Source organism: Dromaius novaehollandiae, chromosome 4 (genome assembly GCF_036370855.1).
Source record: "Dromaius novaehollandiae isolate bDroNov1 chromosome 4, bDroNov1.hap1, whole genome shotgun sequence".
NCBI classification, from domain to species: Eukaryota; Metazoa; Chordata; class Aves; order Casuariiformes; family Dromaiidae; genus Dromaius; species Dromaius novaehollandiae.
In genome coordinates, this window is record NC_088101.1 from 10,355,878 (window position 1) to 10,377,952 (window position 22,075).

The window sequence follows — 22,075 nt, forward strand, 5'->3', positions numbered from 1 at the left end:
CCAGCAATTTGGTATCATCCGCTTTGCATCAGTGCTTTATTTTTACCTATGTCTACACTCTTAGCAATTTTTCAGGGGGCATGGGAACACACTTAACGTATACTGGTTTCTCTGAAAGGAGAAAGCAGTATACTGCTTGTCTCCAGCATCCTCCTGTAACTATTGTCCTGAGGTTATCACACTGAGAGGCTGCATCACCATGCTTTGGTGTAAGATCGAGATGCTTACAAATTATAAAGAGGCCTTAGGCACAGAAACATGGTTTAGGTAGTGTGTCTCTTCAGCTCTAAATTCATTTATGCTTTCTTCCTCAAACGTAAGAGGTGAGCTGAGATGCATTTGACTTCTGCAGTCACCAAGTACTTAGTTTTAAAAGAAATGGGAGAAAAAAATACCAGTTTTTCTCTTTCAGGTTAATTACCTGTGACTGATGAAAATGCGGTTGGAAAAATACATGCTAATGAGCAGAAGGCACTGTTCTGTATGTGTATGTGCCTGACAGGAAAGCTTTTAAATGAGACAAATTTAAAGAAAAACTGTATCCATTTGCTACACATTTTCAAAACCCCTGTTCTTGCATAGTGTTCTCATATTTAACTGAAAGAATGTTAAATATCATGACTATGTAATACAGAAGACAGAAGCAATAAATGGACAGCAGAAAAATGGGGCAAGAAATTCTGTATATTGAGTTTCCAAAGGCACTAACTGTGTAAGTATGGAGTTTATCCTAAGAGCCGTTTCTAACTTTTTTTTTCCCTAAGCCTATGATAAAAACATAGGAGGACGTTCACACTAACTAACCCTAGGCCTAACTTGGATACTCCAGCTTGTGCTTTAACGTAGAGCACCTCCTCATTAACAGGGCTGAGAGCCTAGACTCCTTATTTAGGCACCTAAATTAGGTATCTAAAGTTATACAGAGTTAATATTCTCCTGCAGGATTATAATTATCTTCCATGCCCAGGCTGAAGACCTGAGGTTCTGCCTACTCAGCTTCAGCCTGCTCCCACCAATCCTATGAAGTGGAACTGTGCTGGGATGGGACCCCCAAGTGACTGTGTCACATTTGGCTCTTCTGACATAATTCTATTTATAGTGAGCAAGTCTCTAATGGTATGGAAGCTTCCCAATATTTTCAAAGCCACATCTGTTGTAATATATTTAGCGAAATATAATTCAAAAGCTATAGCAAAACCTAAGACCAGAACATATACGGAACACACAGCCACTGCTTGGATCACAGGATAGAGCCCAGCTGAGGTAGCCTGGGGGAGCAGGAGAATACCAGGGCTTTCCCTCTACATGCAGTTCTGCATATGGTCTAAATCAGCAGCTCCTGAAGCAGCTAGCAAAACAGATGCAGCAGCAGTGAAAGGAGAAACCCTTATTACAGAGCCTATGTCAGAAAGCAAAGATAAATCTCCAAGACTGCCACAGAAGGGATGCTTTTTTACATATTATGTGGAAGTCCTGGATGATACACACATTAATACTTAACTTGTGTGGAACTATTTCTTGCAACTGCAGAATAAAATCCTGTCTATAATCCCTCACTTCAAAACAGCTGAAACTTCCTTGTGAGTGTACTGGTTTTATAAAATGAAGTCTAAACATCTTTCAGAATCCTGAGGAAATGATTTAGGACATGTATTATATGTGTGTGTGCATTTATATATTAAAAAATCATGTAGCATTAGAGGTATATATTCTGTATGCATCTGCACACAGGCGTAGTTTTCAGGTTAGGTCATTTTGTATATTCTAAGAGCTAATGGGGCTTGCTGCACATTGGGGCTCTCTGCACTGTGAGGTCATGAAAGGGTAAAACCGTAAGAGAAACTGAATTTCAGTATTTTACATTGAATGATGTTAGCCATTTACTTACACACTCTGAAGCAGTAATTGTTAATGAGCTGGACATGAAAGATTGCCCTTCATTCAAACTCACCAAAACTTCTAGGGTTCTGGAAAGAAAGGAAAAAAAAATCAGCAACCATAAAACAGTCAATAAAAGCACACATACGCTATGGAGGCACATGTACTCCATTCAGCGGAGGAAGTGTTCCAAAGGAGGAAAAGGGGAGCCAGGGCCACTGAGCTGTACTAGATGTGAGAAGTGACTTCGCAGAAATAAAGCTAACACGCTTACTGTGTATCAGCATTTCTAGAAAGCGCTGATGACTTAAAATTGACTAATATATATAGCTGTTGTGGGGTTGTACTTTGTGGCTTTCAGAAACCAATTTTTGGTCATTTCGGACCAAACTTGCTTTCCCTCGACTTATCCTGCTTAAAATGAGCTGTATTAATAATTTGCAGTCTCCTGCAGGTATTGTGCTGATTACTATTCAGAAATAATTCTAGTCTTCTCAACAAAGACAGCTGAGTAGAGAATATCCTTTCTCTATTCCATGCAACATAAAATACTCCAAAAAGTTTTACAGAAAATGAAGATCAATTGTAAAAACAGCATTGTTATGTCTGTTACATAAACATCTCTTTAGTCATATGCAGACGTTATGGATAAAAATGTCGGATAATTATAAATGGTCAAGACTTTCTATAAATAGTACGTAAACACTGCATACAAATAGAATGTGGTTTACATTTTACAAATTAACCCTAGAAGAAAACAACACATGGCGAATGTTAAACAGAAGAAGACTCTTCAGCTTCTCTGGCTTGGATTCCCAAGATTCAGACAGTTTATATTATGCATAGATGTAATTAAATAAAAATATAGATATCCATGAACTAAAATGATTAATCATTTATACTGTTCTTCTTATATGTCATGAATTTTTATTCTGGCACAAATGCTTTAGTCAATATGGAGTTCAAAGCTATTTTAACTAATTTGCCTAATTTCTTTTTCAGTTTTAGTAAAAATGTAGTAAGTTGCTTCCACTAAACTCATTTTTAAATGGTCTGTGTTATGAATAATTGATCTAAGGGAAAGAATAACTCTAATTTACTTCTAATTATTAATGGAGTAAGTGAACCAGAATAGAGAAAATAAAAAATTAATTAAATTTCCTCCTGACGAACTAAGAAAACAAACTGCAACAAAACTTTTTAATGATGAATTTTTGAAATGCCATTTCTTATTATTTTTTTACTTTCAATTTCTCGCATTGCCAATTTAATGAGAAATCCTGCAGGATTTTTCAGCAAGACAATCCTGCTTGAGTCTGGCTGGCAAAACAATCCTACTGACTTAAGTGGGAGACGATATCTTTCAACGCGCTTTGTTGAACAGAGAAGGACTGAAGTACAAGCTGTGCTGATGAAACACGGCCTAAATCCTGACAGGTGTCCTAGAAGAAATTTGGATGTTTAGACTGTTGGAGATTTGCACAACATAAATGTAACACAAAAAGCATTTTTCTGTCCAAGTCAGTGGCCTAGAGTCCAGTCGAGTTAATGGGACTCCAGTGTCCTGGGGTCGCATCCTCTTGCAGCCAGGTCATACCGCTGCATTAACTGTGAGTGTACAGGTTAACTGAAAACTGAACGTGGCCCATAAATACAAATGAATTCATAGCACACGGAAGTATTTTGGGATGGCAACTTTCTAGTTAAGTACAAATCCAAAGAGGAAAGATTAATCTCTGAAGTGTTTCATTTTCCCCCCATTAGCCATGTCTTTTTAAAGAATCACTCAGAGTTACATGCCACAGGCTGCACATCAAATTTTGAAGTTGGTTACACCCAAGAAAGGGCATTCATTATGGTTTTGTTTCCTGAACATAAAAGCTATTTAGCCCTTCTACTTTTGCAGAACTTCCCTGAGTAATAGAGGGTGCGTTCCCACTGAATGGTGCCGTAATTGGGATTATAGTTTGGTCCAAAGCCCAGTAAGAACCCTTTCTAAGTACACTAACTTGCATATGCAGTACACTGAGTAATTTGGATTTTTAAATTAACATATCACATTCTGACAGTCTAAGGATCTACATACCTTTACATACCTTGTACATTGACTTTATTTCCCATAATACTTTAACTGTGTCTAAATACATTTTAGCTTTTCCTCAGCTCTTCTTTTATCATTGTTTGAAACCATTTCTGCAGTCTCTTGTTGGGCAAAACTCCCACTGAGATCAAAAATAACGTTGCTTATGCATCAGTGAAGATCTGCTGGATTTGGCCACTAGCATCTGACTAACGTAGCATCTGCCAGCTACTGGGGTCAAATTCCCAAACTGCTTTCAGATGCTCAATTTCATCATTGCCCTCATTTTAAAAAAGGTGAATGTGAATCCTTTATTTCTTATGGATTTCTTCTCCTATCCAATCAGTTTTCTTTGCTGCTAGGCGATATCTTCCTGTCTCCTGACCAATGTGTGTTCTTGTTAATCAAGAATACTTTCTAATATCATTTCATCATGTTTTGTTAATCTCTGGCAGTTTGTTCATTGGCTCAGCACGCTGCTACCAGTCCCAAACATACATGGTTGAAAAGGAGGATGCCGCAGAGCTGTGTTCTAGTTCCATTCACTTATTTAAATGTTTTACTGGGGATTTAGGAAAAAAACTGTGAGCAGGGATGTCTGTACTCTGCTCTCTCAAGCAGCCTTCCCAAGGCCCAGAAGGGTGGTGTGCTGCTGAAAGGGCAGGGTCACAGGGACACAACCCTGGAATTTAAGCTCTTTTGCTTAGCTTCAGAACACAGCCACACTCAGACACCAGCTCAACTAGAAATAAACGGTACCTGCTAGAGTGTGTGCATTGGAAACAGATTCTCACAAGTGGCACAAAAATCTCAGTCCAGCAGACGTGCCCATGAAAAAGCTTTCCATTAACTGAATAGGAGCAGACTGCAAAGACCAAGAAGGCTGGCTGCTGAAAAGGGGACTTTCCCTTTTCTCAGGAGGTGCGACTGAGCAAGCTGCTCTTGCCTTCTCTGGGACTGAACCCTGCTGCCAGTAAGATCTAAAGGTCTGAATCTCAATCGCAGTAATGCCTCTTTACACCATTCTGGCCATACAGTTTTCCCCAGAAAGGGGCACCAGTAACACAGGTATCTAAATGAGAATTGGGCCCAAAGCTGTAACTCCCACTGACTGCAGTAAGAGCAGGATTTAAGTCCCTGGTGCCATGTGCCATGTCGTTACTGTCAAGCTTCACATTCCCCCAACCTTTAGCTGTCAGATGCTCTGACAAATATCCCAAGCAACAGGCTCAGTGAACACATCAGCTATCAACTCGGATACAATGCAGTAGGAACAACCAGTTTCTGTATCAACTTCCATTTTGATATACAGCTGCAGGGATGAGCCATTTGAGATTTTTCATAGAGTTGATCATACTCATTCAGTTCTAGAAGCTACAGAGTGAACTCATACAGATAATTATCTCATCTTCAAAAGGATGAACCTGTCAACATACAAAAATCACTTCCTTCCTGAAATTGTCATGTCTGCAGGGTATAAGAAATACACTTTTTTCATCTCTTTATAACCCACCTGTTCGGTGGGCTATGTGTACTTCAGATTCATATTAAAAATCCCCCTTCAATTTGGAGTTCAAAAAATACTGCTGACACAACTGTACATACAAAAATTGTGCAGAATCCTACTACAGTGCGCTCTAGTCCTTGTATTCACTCATTCACAAACAGCCAAGAAAAAGACATACATAAATACATCCATTATTTACTAGCAACAGTTCACATGTGCAAGGCTTTTAGCTCAGCATTCTGCATAACCTGCACAATATTTTGAAAATAAAATGGCTTTCAGAAGTGATTTCAGCTTTTGGGCACCTTCGTTTCCAAATGGTGATTTTCAGTGTTAATGCTCTGTATTTTGTGAGCGTCCTAGTCCGTCAGTAAGGTCTCTGTAAAGCTCAAGTGAGGCAAGAGCTGAGCCGGCCTATGACACCAGTTACAGCTCTAAATCTTTGAACCTCTGCTGAGATTTCTTTCTGTAGACTGGAAGAAAGGGACATGAGACTGAAGTGATTTTTCATAACTTGGAACACAGGGAAGGAGCAGCACAGATTTTGGTCATATGGTTAGAAGACCGTACCCTCAGTCTCCCTGATGGAAGTGATTAGAAATGCTTCAGAAATGCCTCCGCAGGCATTAAATGCTTGGCTGTCAGTACAGCCAGGTATTCTAAGTTTGTATGGGCTGATCTTCCAGCAATTACTTATTATTTCTGTGATTTACACGATTATATCCATAGTATCTTAATTGCTTTCCAAACACTCAAGAAAAACTGTTTCTCCTTCTGCTGAAATAAGTACGGGGAGAGAGACATGAGGTGAGAGGGTACCAGTGTCCCACCCCTGTGTTGTTAGAAATACTGCACTGACTTGTGCGAGGCCATTGCACTTGATTCAGGGTGACTCTGATCACATGCAAACAACACAGGTATGCACACAAGAGCACATTTTCCCTGAACTAAAATAGACCTTTTGACACAAGCCAGTTTTTGCAGATAAAGGTTAGAATGATAGTAGTTTTGTTCCAGCATGGAAGGAAAACAAATGTTGAACTCTGAAAAGCTGCTGCAAAAGGAAGCATCTCCTCAGGTCAGCCCCGATTAAAACCCACAAAGAATCAGGAAGTGCAAATGTTGATGTTGCTGTAGCAACCCAAGAAGACATTCTGCAGTCCCCCACTAAAAGCTCATCTCTGCTGCGCAACACATTCTGTACGGTTTATGGCTTGGATTTTATGTATGTGCACACGGAGAAGAAAAGCAGACCCCGAGGCTAATAATCAGAGGTTCTAATAATTGAAGCACACTCACTCCGAGTACAAATATCAAAGCCTTCTTGCAGTTACACCCAGAACACAAGGAATCAACCAGCTTCTCCATATCTAGCCTGAAAAGCATGGCTGCAGGATGAGCCTCCAGGGAAGAGCGAGTGCAGCCCTTCACACTGTTCCTCAAAAACCCTGCAGTGCCCAACTCCAGCCCCCTTCCAACGCTTCTCTCCAGGATTCTCTTTCATGTCTTGTGATTACTTCTGACACAGCACTTAAGTGGACTCGAGGAGATGGCAAGCTTGAACTAATAAGCATGTGTAATTAACAACTTGTGTAGACATTCAAAAACTCAATTCCTTTTTTATGTAACACAGACCTAATGTGCAATTTTCCAGTGGTCCATCCTTTTAAACATGTTTTTGTAATAGGAAAACCTGTGTGGGGTTGTGTTTTTTGTTTTTTTTTTTTTAACAGCTCACAGCCCTTGCTCAAAGTGGAAAGGCTTTTCCCATATTTTTTTGTCTGTAAAGTATCATTTTGGGGAAAACAATCAATCCTGGAAAACTTGAGTCTAAAAAGGCTTTTAACAAATGTTCTTATTCATGACTAAAGGAAAACACAAGACTCTTGCAACTTTAAACTGCATCAGTCAGGGACCACTGGCCAGTCTAATAAATAATTTACAAAAAAACCTGCAACTTGAAAAGTCTCAACAATCCCAGTTCTTTCTTTCCTTTATGTCCAGTGCCATTTTATTGTTACAGAAGAGGAACATGGCCCATTGCCATATGTTCACTACAGCTCTGGTCTAAGGAATTTCGTACCCTGTGAAATACAGCTGACATTTCAATCCACAGTAACCTATTTGCAAAGTATTCATTTGCTCCTTACTTTATGAGTATCCAATAAAAGACTGCCTTTTTATGATCCATTAAAAAAGATGAAAAAATTAAATAAAATTGTGAAAGACATTTGCTGGAAGTAATAAATAATTTACCTCCAATTTTCACGCACTGAAAATTAAACTGGCAACTGTTCAAAAAGTTATTAAAATTATGGTGACTAAAGGTATTTTAGAATCAAGTGCCAGCATTAAACTGTTGTACATAGTAGGAAGGAAAAAAAATAAATTTATGTATTTAAAAGTGTGCCTTCTCTTAAGACAACTACCTCCATGAATTACGTGTAGCTTTATTACACAGTTGATGCTGGTAGGCCAGTAATAAGTATGTGTGTATAAATACATATAAAATACATACATATATGTGGACATATATGGGTGTGTATGTATCTATATATCTGTATATATACCCATAAATACATGTATGTATAAGCACAAACATATATGTGTGTGTGTGTGTATACACATATACATATATTTTATGTATATCTCCATACAAAAATCACATGCTGAAAAATCAGTTCCAGTGGTGGAAGTAGGGTTTCGTGGCATCACTGATTTAAGTACTGTTTTCGTATGCCTGTCACTTTATCCCCATGTAATTTATCATCTCCTACACAATATTCTGACAGCACAAAGGGGTACTAAAGTGACCGTACTTTCTCATGATAGTCACCTGAAAGATGGGGCAACTGGAACGTACTGTGGCTGACAGTAGCACTCCCAGCTTTTTACCCAGCAATAAACAGCTAGAGAAATGAATTGGGTAGGAAGGAACTAGAAATTTGGCTGGAACAAATATATGTTCTTATTCAGTGCAAATATTCATATTTTAGAATTTGAAAGAAAGGCACCATTACCAAACAATGCTGACTTTGCCTCAGTATGGGGACTAAAATTTTTAGTGCAAGGCGAAGTGGCCTCTGTCATGCCATCCCTCATTTCTGCCTGAAGGTTGAAAAGCAAGTGTAGTGGCATAAACAGGGAGACAATGCTTAGCTATAGGGCAGGGGAGCCAGCCTTAGGACTCTGAGATATGTGATGGTGACTCTGTGAGGTCCGTTCCTGGAGCATCAATCACAACAAAGCTACTGTCTCACTGTAGGGACACAGGGGTCCCATTTGACAAACTTGAGTTGGAAAATGTTGGCCATTATTTGCTGGAGATCCAACTGATAGTTACACACATTCTCACCAACCAAAGTGCAGAACATGCTCTGCTCTATTATCAGTTAGCAACAGTCCAGGGCTACGAATCTGACTGACCCTAGGGACGCGTCCCCGCAGTAGAAGGAGGCAGCACAAAGCCAGAGAGGAAGAATTTCAAGCCCATGCTTCTGTTTTTGTTGCTGTTCCTTGATCAAAAGCCTCAGCTGCACAAGGACACAGCAAGTTCCTTTGGAGCTGGGTTGCAGACCTTGCTTGCCAAATGTTTAGTGCGTTTCCACTGTGCCAAGGGTCAGCTATGCCTGGGAAGCATAGGAAACAGTTTACTCCCTAGTGAATTAGAGTTTTACCGGAGACAGTTAATAATCTGCAATTATGATACATGGTCAGAGTTGTTTTCCTCCCATCAACCACCGAGGCATAAAAATGAGTATTTCATTTTTCCTGAGAATAGCAAGACCTGCACTGTATGCAAATCACTATGTGTAAGGTTTTTTCCACAAGAATTAGTAAAAACTTTTTGTTTTACTTGGTTTAGCTTAGCACTGAAATAAAATCAAATTATAGTTATCTTAGGATCTCTGCTCGTTACCCCCAGCACTATGTAGCTTTCTCAGTAGACGGCTCGATATACTGTGCATTTGGATTTGGCTTTTCATGTGAACTGATGGAAGGGCAGAGATGCTTAAAAACTTCGCTGCCTGGAAGCGCTTGTGAACTTGACAGAATTGGAAGCCAGCATTGCATTAGCTTTGATCTCATGGAATCATGGGAACCTGCAGTAACATGGTATGAAATGTCATTATTATGTTAAATTAGTCTATTAATTCAGCTCAGGATAGTATGTCCACTGCATAATATTAAGCACTTAGTTCTGCTCACGCACTCTTTCCTAATGCTCTGGGAACACAGTGTGCCCTACTGAGGAACGTGAAGGACTGCATTAGAAATTACTACTGATCTTAACATCAGATCCATATGTCTTAGGAGCCAGTTAGCCTATACAACTCATTGAGAATGTTTCCATCTGTGAATAGTTCCCATTATAATCTAATTGTGTCAAACGAAATGTGTTTCTAAAATATTTTCAGAGAGTAATATTTATAACAGACATTAGGCCTAATCCAGCCAAATTTCTAGTTCCCTCCTACCCAATTCATTTCTCTAGCTGTTTTTTGGGGGGGTTATCATGTGAGTAACCAGTAATTATTATGCATTCTCTTTTTGATTTTTGTTCTCCATGGAACAAGAGCCCTGTACAGAGAAAGGCAGCTGAAGTGCTAGTGCTGAAAACAAATGCCAAGTCTCTGTGCCTTTGCAAAGAAAGCAAGCAGTCCAGGTGGCAGAGGATCTAATTCATCTCTCTACTCAGTGACACAGGGAAGAGGTGCTATTTACACGGAAAGATAATGTTAACAGCAAATAAATGGTCACTGTTATCCATGCATACATCTATACTGGAAAAGTATGCCAGTCACCTGAGCACAGAGACTCTGTAATTAGAACAACAGGTGAAAACAACTTAAGTAATTTGGTGATGGCATCCCATCAATTTGCGAGCACAGTGAAGTCACATGGCTGACTGAGGCAGCAGGAAAGTCAAAAGGAGGCAAGCATGCCCTTGTCCTCTTTTGGTGTTGGCTGTTATTGCTGTTTTAGTGCTAGGGGACTGCTCAGTCATCATGCACAGGAAAGAAAGGATTCACAAAGGCAACTTGGGAAGTAAGGCCCAGTGTTTATCCTGATGGCTAGTACTTTATTCTGGAGGAGCTGACTACCTGTTTTTCTTCATCAAGCACTTCTTAAGGTACAGCTATACAACCAGTTACTGGAAAGTAACTGTTCATATTTGTTTACTGTGCATTTGCTTTCCCATAGTAGTGAACAGTACTGTCTTGAATGTGAAGTATGTTAACCAGCAGATTATCTTCTAACTAGAAAATCCTATTTAATGTTAATTGCTACTCTTTTCTTTAGGGATGATGTTGTTCAAGCAATATACAGCTGCGACCCAATTTAAAGGCTGGGGCCAAGATTTTGAAACAAGGGTCCTTAAACCTATGCTTGAGCACTAAAGCTGCCTGACTTCAAAGTGGCTAAATGGAATCAACTTCCAGTTACATTCTTTTTTTTTGTCTTGTGGCCAAATTAGTTCTTTATTTTAATTGTTACAAAGGTTATGCTAATACTATTTAGCTCACAATACCAAAAGAAGAAGGGGATCGTGTAGTTTGTTAGCTTGAAAAAAAAAAAAAAAAATCAATGTGCCCCCTCCCCCCCCAATGAAATACTCATCATCTCTTAGATAACTCTGGAATGTACATAGGTCAATCTGCAGACTGCACTCAATTTTTTGCTTTGGGACTTGTTTCCTGTATTTGCAACTTGCACTTCAGAATTTCACTTTTTTCAGCAAAGGGGAAAAAGTGATACATGTTATTTAAAATGGAAATTCCAGCTGCAGCTATATGAAAGGAGAAGAGTTATTTCCTTTACCTGGCTCTCAGCTACTCAATGCAATGTGACAAAAAAAAAGTCCAGCTAAGTTAAACACAACTTCTCTATGTACTCTGTACTTGGATAAATTTTCTAACCATGTTAATTTATTTAAGTAAACTATGGGTTTGGCTGAATGAATAGGTAATCTTGTGTTTGTCCATACACTGTGTAAATCATTGATATGGGCATTTGAGCATTTGCACACAGCTTATGTGGGAGGTATACCTGGTCTGACTTGTGAAGAGCATCATTTAAATATATGTTAGGCTTCTTTTGTAAGAGGCAAAGAAATTCTGAACGTGCTATCTACATCTCATTCTCTTTCCATCTGGTATAAGGAATGCTGAAAGACAAAGGCTTTTTTTAACTTAGAATTGTTATTAAGTTACTAAATAATGCAGAATTGAAAGGTTGCGATGTAGGATGAGCACAGCAGTGATATCCAATTCTTGAATATGTGCCTTGTAGGCAGTATGGTTGTTGAATAGAAACTGTGTGAGAGAGGTATTACAGTGGGTGTGGTGGTCTGTTATGCCAACAGTAGACTAATAAGGCTTGAAAAATTGGTGCTGGGTTAGGCGTAAATGTTAGCTTATTGCTCCCCTTTCCTTAATGCTTGCAGTGTTAGAAGGAAGTACAATTTTGTAATCTTAATAATAAGTTAATGACACTTTTTGTGTGGGAATCTAAATCTGCTTATCATTCACGCCCAGCCCCCACTTGCACACATTTCCAAAGGCATTCATATGCCTCCTTTGAGAGAACTAATGATACTGTATCCGCTCTCCTTCTATTTAGATATTTATTTCATATTTGCCTGAAGAATCAGGCCAATGTTTTTGAAAGCACATTTAACTATACCATATGCCTACTTAAATCATCCCTATCAAACAAGTTGTAGGATGATGCTCTGGTTCATTCTGTTCTGTTTTCCCTTCCTTCACAATGTGTTTATGTATATTTATCCAATTTGTTCTGTTCTTCTTGCCAAATTGCAGGTTTGAGATCTCAACTATGCAGGGGCAGCTGTGCTATTGTTGATGCCTTACAAAACAAAGGTCACAGACTGAGCCCATATCACTAGAACTAATGACAGCTGCATGTTAACCATTATGGTATAGCCATGGAATGATCAGGGTTCATGGACTCTCGAAAAATAAGAATAAATCTTACTTTGCCCTTTGGTTAGGATGGATTCAAGTCCATTCTCATTTTTAAGAAGTTATTTTTGTGCAAATTAGCCTCTTCAAAAATATCCTGCAGTTTAGTTTATAAGTATAATCCTTTCCCCCTTAGCTGGAAAAGAACTTTAAAAAAAAAAAACACTCAACCACAAAAACCAACATTTGAAAACAAAAGAACAGCTGAGTTGAGAGGTATGATCCCTTCTACATATAACTAACATTAGCTTTTCTAACTTCTGAGATAGGTAAGATTTACCAGCTGTTCCTGGCTAGGAAGCTATTGGTCATTTAAAGAAATAGCCTACCACAAGATGCCAACTCCTTCAAAAGAAGGTTGTTTCCAAACCTTGCCCAGCAACTCCAAGTAATGAAACATCAGGGCGGGACTATTTCAAATGCCCTTTGTCTGGCAAGAGAGATCAATCTGTAAGACTTGTGAATTCAAAACTATTTGCCCCTTGGGTGGCCTGACATATTATTCCTTCATCTCCTGCTGCCTTTCAGACCAGAAGCCAAGAGTCCAAAGCTATTTAAAAGGATGTTTCTTAGAGCTACACACAGCTTTTGAAATACCAAAGAAGTGGGAATGTAATAGATGGAGCAGACTAATGAGATGAGGCACATGTCCATAGATACAGCTCTGAGACTATACAGCTGGCTTTGAGGCTGTCTGTCTACAGCTACCTCACCAGTGTGCTGTTAATTATTTAAAAGGGAGCACTGGGGAAACTACCATCACATCTGTCACCCACACACAGGCAGAACCTTCACTCATTGCAGGACCAGATGTGTTTATTTGAAACATATACTAACTAGCTACTTAATGGGTTAGAATTATTAGCCAGAAGTTAATTAGGCAAACATATTAAACATCAGTCACCTTACACAGCATCACATTTTTTTAACTCTAATTTCTTTAGAGGCATTATCACCCAAAGAAAAAAAGAAAAAAAAATCAAACACTCCATAAAGGGGCTGCAGTACAAGATAATAAATTTATGAAATCTGATCGTTGTGTACTAATGTCACATGCAAACAGCAGTGCTCTAGGCAATTGCTTTAAGCATGTGGAAAAACACTGTCTCTTAGACACTAACACATAGGAAGGAAGCAGAGAGGTTTGTTTTAGCACCTACAGGTGTTAGAGAAGAAAAAAACTTAACAGTGGACTAAGTTTTTCTTTGGACAGTTAAGCCAAACCTCAAAAAGGATGGCTTCACTGCTTCTGCATATATTGCACATATTCCAGAAGGAGCAAGCCCTTCCATGGCATCCTGCCTGCGTAATGAACTTAGAAATGTTGCTGGCCAATGTAACATGCTTTTGTTCCCCAAGAGGTTAAACTCAGAAGCAATTTTAAAAATTCTAGCTCCCAAGCTCATGTCACATGAAAAAGGCAGTGGAGTCAAGGCATAACGTGCTCTATTTTTGGGCTAGTCCAAGGGGAGACAAAAGTCAGGATCCTTTGTTAGCAATCAGCCTTGACAGCCATTTCATGAAACACCTTTCAGCTGCTCTTGAATGAGAACAGCTGTCTATAGAGCAAATGAGGTAATTTACAGGATGGAGCACCACAATCCATTCACCTCTGCTATGCCTGTATTTGTTCTCATGTGTCCTGCTCTTCCTTCTAAATCTGGTGCTTGTATTAATAAAAATGGCACTTCCAAACTGGAATGCAAGGCTCAAAGTACCAATGTTTTGCTTCTGTGGACATATCTTTCACTCAAAGCACCTTATAAACAGAGGTAAACACGAAGCAGTCATTTGCTGTGTTTCCTGCTTCCAATTTGTTCTGAGAGATGGTTTACTTGGGGGGGGCAAAGCTGAGAGCAAGAGCATCAGTGACAGCTCAGGCATGGATTCCTGGGCTTTCAGATATTATTTTTTTCCTGTGTAGCTGCTGTAAATGTTGAAGATCCCTAAAGTAGCAAGCAGGAACTCCTTCATGCATTCTGTAAACTGTAATTAATATGTTTTAAATGGAATTGCATGGGATTTTTGCTTTACTTTCAACTGCTTTTTACATGAATTTGTCAGAACCTCACAGGGAGAAAGAAATGCAGTGGATCCAGAAGTCTATTTCTTCAATCACACGGAGCCGAAGCTTTGCCACAAGACAGAACTTTGGCTTCCCTTAAGCCCCTATTTAGGGAAACTCTCAAAGATGTGCTTACCTTTAAGCATATGGTTAATGCCCACTGTCCTCCACCCTCAGTCCTGCAAGTGGTCCACAGCAAAAAGCCAGCAAAGTCAGAGCAGCTAATTCTAACTAAATCCTAAATGCATACCTCAGAGATGGAGCATAGGGCCAAAACTTTGCCCAGTGAGAGAAAACTCTTGCCTGCATTCAGGCTATCTTAGACTACCAAAAAAGGTAGAGGGGTGTGTGTATATATAAAGAGGGAGAGAGATTGGAGCCTGTTTGGGCACTTAGAAGAAAATGGACTGAAGGCAGCTAATGTGACCTGCCAAAAATGAAGACCGAGATAAGAATTTTTATAGACTTTTTATAGGACTGACTTTTTGCTGCAACAGGATGAAACAATTGATTTCCTAAAAATAAGTAAAACATGTATTTCTATCTGTAGAGAAGTTAAGAAATGTCTAAAGAGCAAGAGAGACAGATGCAATAGCTGGTTAAGTTACTTTCTGAAATCTGTTATTTTAAGGGTGAAGGTGCTACATAAAATAAGGAGATAGTGTCACTTCTTTCTTCTGATTTTTTTTATTCCAAAGGGCTGAGAGACAAGATTTGAATTCTAAAGACAAGTTCAAAAGGAAAGAAATGATGGGCCAAAATGAAAAAAAATTCACATACAAAGACCTGAGAAGTAACAGTGCAGAAAGCACACAAAACTATTCATGTGTCTGAATTCCCTGTGAGCTGCCATCTCATTCACAAATGAGTGCAAAACAAGCAAAGCAGCTGTTGTCAACAGGAAGAACAAAGACCTGAATGACACAGGCCCCTCCTGTGAGAAGTCTGGTTAATAGAGAACTAAAAGAATGTTTCAAGGTGGCATTTGAAGTTCAGAAATATTGATCTATGTGATCCTAGAGATCATTTTCCACTATATTTTCTTTCTAGGACAAAAGTTTTTACACTTTCTTACAGGAGTTTTAAGAGTCTGAGCTATTTATTCTCTAATCATGTTCAGAGTCATATATGAAGTGCTCAGTAATACTGTATTTTCTCTTAGCAATTCCTTTCTGGAAAGTCTGGATGGGAAATACCTTTAGAGTTACCACAAAAATGATCCTGTGCTTCTCTTCCAGCTATTCCTGCTGGTGATATATTAAAAATGAACTCATGAACTGTAACATTCTCATGTACTTATGTGTGCTTAATTTCAAGTAAACTGCACACTGGAGACTAAATTTGTCAGATATTTGAAAACTGGAGGCAGCTAAGAATTTGGGGGGTAGAGTAGTAATTTTGCTTCTTACCACACAGAAAAATAACTCCCATTTAGCTTTCATTCTTTATTTAAGTGCCATCTGCTGTTCATTTTGGACAGGATTTAGGAAGGAATATATGTAAACTGAAGCCAACATCTCTTGAGTAGAGGGCAAGTTAGGTCAGTCAAGAACAGTAGCACAGACTATATCTCTGCATGTGACAATCATAAATTCAGGGGAAGTGTGAGCAAGGTTTCACTCACTCAGATTTGTTGATCTAGGATTTGCCACCTTTGGTTTGTTATTTGTTAAGCTTATAAATCAAAGGAGAAAGATGCTGCCCACTTCTACCCTACCGTTCTACAGACCTGTAGAATGAAATGCCATTCACTGCAAGTGTGTCAAAACTTCACTCAGATAATTGAGAGACAGAAACCATCAGATACATCAATGAAAGTAATGATCCCACCTAACTATGTGTTTGCCCTTTTGTTGTTGTTTTTAAGCACATGTCCAACTTATTATATGTGATTTCAGGTGGAGTAGTCAATGCATTTAAAGTTATGAGAAACTCATATGTCTTGCCAGACTGAGGGGTAAGTGTTCACTTCATTTTATGAGTTAATCTTAGGACAGATGCTTCTTATATTATTCAAATATTAATCTTGGAATAGACACTCCCTATGAATTCAAGTGCAGAATCCATGACGGCGAAGATGGCTGGCAACACTGCTGCTGCATTGAAAAATTTTTTAGTTCTCAGAATTATTTTAAGTACTGGTAAGTAAGCTGGTTTCTCAGCCTCATTTCCTTTTGAATAATTTACCTTCTAGCCTAGACCAAACCTTTCTTGCATTGTTTACATGAGTATCTGCACAAGAATATTAAGTTGGGTTTTAGCACCAGGAGCCAGCAAATCCCAAATCTCCTACTGCAATACTCCAGTGAGAAACTAGAGTTTAAACAACAAATTGGGGGAGTTAACTAGTACATAGGTAAATATTTAACTACAAATGTTTCAGTAAAATACTATTTTGTTATGCCAGTTTAAAGTATTTTATTATCATCTTCAGCATATCAAATAGGATTTGTAAATGTTTAGTAAATAAAAATATTGTCCTGATTCTCTTTCCACTGAAGCCAGAGGGGATTTTACCACTGGCTTAGAAGAATAGAAGCCATCTGTTTGTGAAGTCAAGCCTAGAAATATGTTTTCAGAATGTATACTCAAAAGACTTTGAGCAAAAAGACTAGAATAAAATCTACAGTAGTGCAAAAACTGAGATTTTTAAATATACCACGATTTTTCCCTGTGCTGGTCTTCAAAAGTAGAGGCAAGGGCTCTGTTTTCTTTCCAAAGTACTATGACATCAGAAACCTCTAAAGTAGTCAAGTGATGATGAGGAATTCTCTTATTTAGTTGGTGTTTGATGCCCTTACGTTGGGGCAGGACAGTAAACTTGACCCAATTCTAAGCTGTAAGGATGGACCGATTTCCTCAGGTATTCTAGAAGAGCCTCAAAATTTGACTCTGACATTGTCTATGCATTGGCATTTTCATCCTTTCTGTAAATCAGTCTGCTTGGTTCTAATATTACACTGGCCCTCATAGTATGCAAGTGATTTGTCGAAGTACATAAAGGAAAGCAAATAAACCTTCCTGGGTTTATCTCCTCATCATCTTCCCACAGATCATATGAGGGGATTTTTTCATTTGGTACTCTTTTAGAGTCCACTTCTTATAATCCATAGCTAACTTGTGTAGAAATCACAAGTAATTCTCATCTGTTAGCAAACCAGGGTTCTTGTACAGGAGCAAATCTGGTAAACAAAGAATAATTTCTCATTCTGGAAAAGCCATGATGAGAAGGTATTTTAAATGGCACAAGCAGCAGCAGCATGTTATCACATCACCTGAGGGTTCCAGGTCAATCTGCTACATGGTACTATGAGAAACAGACTTTGAAAAGAAGGCTTAGTTATAAATCTACAAATGATATTATGGAGGCTTCTAAGCAAGTGCAGCCAGCAACTGGAAAGAAAGTAGAAGCATACTGTGGCATCAGTCCAGGAGACCAGGGGTTTACCAAGGAAACGTCTTGGCTACTTTGGCATCTTGCCTACTCCATGTAGGTTTTTATTCTGCTTTAGAAAACTGCAAACTCATCAGTCTGAAAGTGTCTCATACTACAGAAATGTAATTAAACCTGTTACGTGAGTCCTTCCCATTCACCAAAAACAAAGCTGTATGTTTAAGAGCCACAAAGCTAACTTTGCTTTTCTGTTGTACTTAACAACCGATCTGCTCTTTTTCTAGTGCTCTTTTTAGTGGAATTGCTACATTAGCAACTAATATTAGCTCCACTACATGAGGAATTACTGGGAGGTATCCAGCAATAGTCTGAGTTGTGCCAATGGGAAGTCAAGAGTTCAAGTATGTACATATCTTTCATAGCTGTCAGTCTTCTGCATAGCAAACTGTTCATCTCTGGGCCAAAGCTGTAACTGATTCAATATAGGGTTATGGAACTAGTTTTACATAATTATAACTTTTGAAAAATGCTTTTGTGTAAACCCATACAACTTAACTAACATAAACTGTTTATGCGTTCTTTTCTACAAACACTGCGAACTGTGCTGTAATTAGGTGCTTGATCAGGACTGCAATTACAATACAGTGTGTTGGCTATTTCAAAAACACTTCCAAGGCCAAACAAGCACCTTGCAGAACAAAAGAAATAGAGCATGTTCAAATAATTTTCACTGTGCTTTAATCCATATCAATAAATATTCCTGTATTTTGCATTCATTTGGCAGGATATGCTATCTACATATTCTCAAACTAACTGTGTGAAAAGCATTACAGGTTCAGGTGTTGCGGTGTTTAATACTGTGGACCTAATTTGCTGCTGTGCTCTTTCTGTTGTAAGGTCGTGTAACTCCACTGAAATATTTGGCATGGAGAGGAAGGTTCTTAACCTGACTGATTTACATCTTCCTGAGGATAAAATTAGTTCTCTTACAGCTGCACATGGTGGTGATTTGCTTTAGCTAAGACAGCAGTTTGTTACAGCTGTTTTGTTGTACAATTGGCATGCAACCACATGCAGCCTAGCTCAGCTGAAATTAGTGAAACTGTCCTGTGTAATACAATAGCAAAATAGTGCTAACAAACTGCTGTTGCACGTAGGACAAGACGAATGTTTTGCCTAGCTATTTGAAAGGCAACTTCATTATCAGAAAAACATAACAGAATTAAACTCATCCCCTCCCTCTGCTCTCCAACATAGCTCTCCTCCATGCTTGTTTTTCCTGCACTGCCATAAAACAGTGCTCACTCCCTAGAGATGAGCTTTGGCTGGTGCGGAGAGGCTGTGATGTCAGGCATTAACTGCAGCTCATCTGCAGTGATTCACCCCATTCTTCCGCTGGGGTTAATTGCTTAAAAGTTTTTTCTTTTTTTTTCCTTCCACTGCTTTCCAACTTTTCTCCTCCTAGTTGCCATTTAATGTACAAAACAGATGTGCATTTGGGGTTTTGTTATCAGTGTTCTAGCAACTGAGGCTGAGTCTTTCTTAACTCAGGAAAGTAAATTCTACTCAAAAAATTATCTAGGCAATGTGCTTAGTTCTTAAACTGTTAAGAACTGTCACAGTAAAACGACAGTGCAAATCTGCCGCAAACTGCTATGCTTCCTAATGCATTAGTATTAAAATTGTATCCCAAATTACTTTTTCCCTGTTTTGCAAGTAGCTCTTTTCAAAGAACAAACAGTCTTAAAGCCTTCTCTCTCCTACAGGGCTGAAGTCTGACATGCAGTTTTCTGACTTCTGATTAGCTTAGAATTTGTATTTCACGTTACAATCTCATAAATTTAAAAAATGAAGTTTAAGCTGAAGTGATTCTAAAAGCCTAGGGCATGTCTGAATTTCAGAACAGGAAGGAAGAATTAGTTCTCAGAAGGCCAGAAGTAATCTGCAGCCATAGTTGGTGACACTTAGAATAAGGCTAGAACTGCAGTTTAGCCACAATGTTGTTATGAGATGGCTGCAGTTGTTAAATCAGTGCCTCGTTTTATCATTACATGTTGAGCGGTGGTACACATCTTGACACACAGTTTTAATAATAGCTTGTAAGTGTCAGTGATAATGTAATGTGTTTAACAATAAGTCTGAAGATTATCCAGAAGAGAGTATGTTATGCCTGGTTACAACATAGCTAATCTGCATAAAACTTATGACAAGCCAGACCTTTTCAGTGTTTAATAAACTGGCTGATTATTCATTTTTAAGGCACTGTCCAAATTGGTTTGGTCACAGATGACTATTTAAAGCCCATTCCAAAACTGGCAAATACACAGTGGAAATAACACAAGAAGGAGGGAAAAAAAAAGCCCCAACAACAACAAACCACCCTCCATAAAAACAACAAAATTGCCTCTAGCCAAAACCCTACATGATTAGTGTCAGCAAAAATGGGTCCAATTCTATCAAAATACAGGATGACATTTATTTTAAGTACTTACTGGCCACTTTTATATAGGATTGGTGCAGGGCAGAGCAAAAACTCTGGTTCCACCTTCTTTGGTTTTTCATCTGAAAAACAAATCACATGAGCTTAATAAATTGTGCTGCTCAGATGAGAAGATGCACAAATACTCTATAGTGTCCTTATCCTTTTCACAGCATGCTGGCTATTGGTTTGGCAGTGTCCTGCACTTGCAAGCGAGGAAGGGCCTTAAGTCAGGAAAAGTGTTTTGGTTTTTTTAATGCCATATCTTGTCAAGGGAAAATACTAGTCCACAGTAATGTAATATGAGCTCACATTACATTGTTAAATTTACACATTTCAGCTCAGCCTTTCCCAGAGAGTGATGTCTTCCTAGAATCAAGACCTTTCTAAGAAGACTGAGAACATTATCAGGGACCTCCTAATATTTGCAAGATGAAGGCTTGTTTCTAATTAGGCCCATTCCCATGCATTGCATTCAATGACTATAATATCAGTTGTGACTGTGGGGTTTTCTCCTTTGGTGTTTCTCATGCTTTAGTCTCTAAATACTTCTAAATCTCAGTTGCTTATAAGGTAACTATTTGTAGATCAATGTGTCCAGCGGAGCACACTTTCCACAACTGCAAAAAGGACAGAAGGCAAAAAAGTCCTTCCTCCTCCTCATTAGATGACAGAATATAGCAGTAGCCTTTCACTGTAGCCTTCAGATGAAGATTCCTCCAGAAGGAGACAAAGGGGTCAAACAAGAATACTGCTGTCTGTACTCAGTGCATACAGTATTTGCTGAAGGGAGCTGTTTTACCTTGGCTGTTTGGTAAGTTGGGAAGGATTCTGTTCCTGTGTGCAGAATCATCTTCTGAACTTCCCCCAAGATAGTACTGTTAATTCCTGTACTGGAGCTACCCTTGCAAGCATAGACTATTTCCTGACTGGGGGGTGGATAAATGATCTGCAAGATAAACTTGATGACTCTACCCCGCATTTAGGGGAAAAAGCAGATATACAAATAGTTCAAGAGCAGCTGGGGGAAGAGCTGTTAGCATAAATGAACCTTTCCTTTTCTTATGTGCTATAATCTGCACCAACTGCTTGGCCTAGATTTGGGGCTAGTTGTGAGGTGGAGAAGAGGGATTAGCACATTGCCATATGTTTTTGTCTTAATGGTATGTTTCATAGATTATTTTTCTATCCCACAGCTACATTTGGCAGGTTTCCTTTTTAGCATTTGGTAATGGTTCTTTATAAATGCAGAAAGAGAAACATGCCAAATCTATCTTTCAAAACCAGAAGAATCAATAAAATGACTGTTTGCTCTGAGGCTGGTCTTCAAGTAGAGCCCAGGTTACCAGTAAGGGGACCTATAACAGGTACATCCTCATGTGAGTGTCCTCCTCCATTATGCTCCAAAATGGTGAGGTTCCACTGATAGGCTGGTTCTTATACCAGAAAATAGAATCATATGGGGAAAATGTTCCTTTTCTTAGGGCCATTTGTTTCTTCCTTTTGTTGCTGGGAGAGTCCTTCCTACCTTTTTGTCCATCTGAGATCTACTGTTCTCCTCTAGGTCTCCTCTGAAACAAAACTGCTTGGCACACAGCACAGAGCTGTAGAAAATGAGCTAGCACATCAAGGGAAGGATCACATGAAATTTCCTTATTTATTCCCTAAACATTTCATGTAGGCCAC

At 38.9% G+C, this 22,075-nt stretch overlaps 1 protein-coding gene across 1 annotated transcript in view; it reads right to left on the reverse strand.

The window, feature by feature from the left end:
- ANTXR2 (ANTXR cell adhesion molecule 2) overlaps nt 1–22,075 on the reverse strand; it is a 125,452-nt gene that overhangs the window by 66,696 nt on the left and 36,681 nt on the right. The window contains exons 10-11 of the mRNA XM_026103366.2: nt 20,403–20,472; nt 1,889–1,967 (exon numbers count right to left, since the gene is read on the reverse strand). Of these exons, the coding sequence (XP_025959151.2) occupies nt 1,889–1,967; nt 20,403–20,472 (149 nt within the window). The remainder of the gene's footprint in view (nt 1–1,888; nt 1,968–20,402; nt 20,473–22,075) is intronic.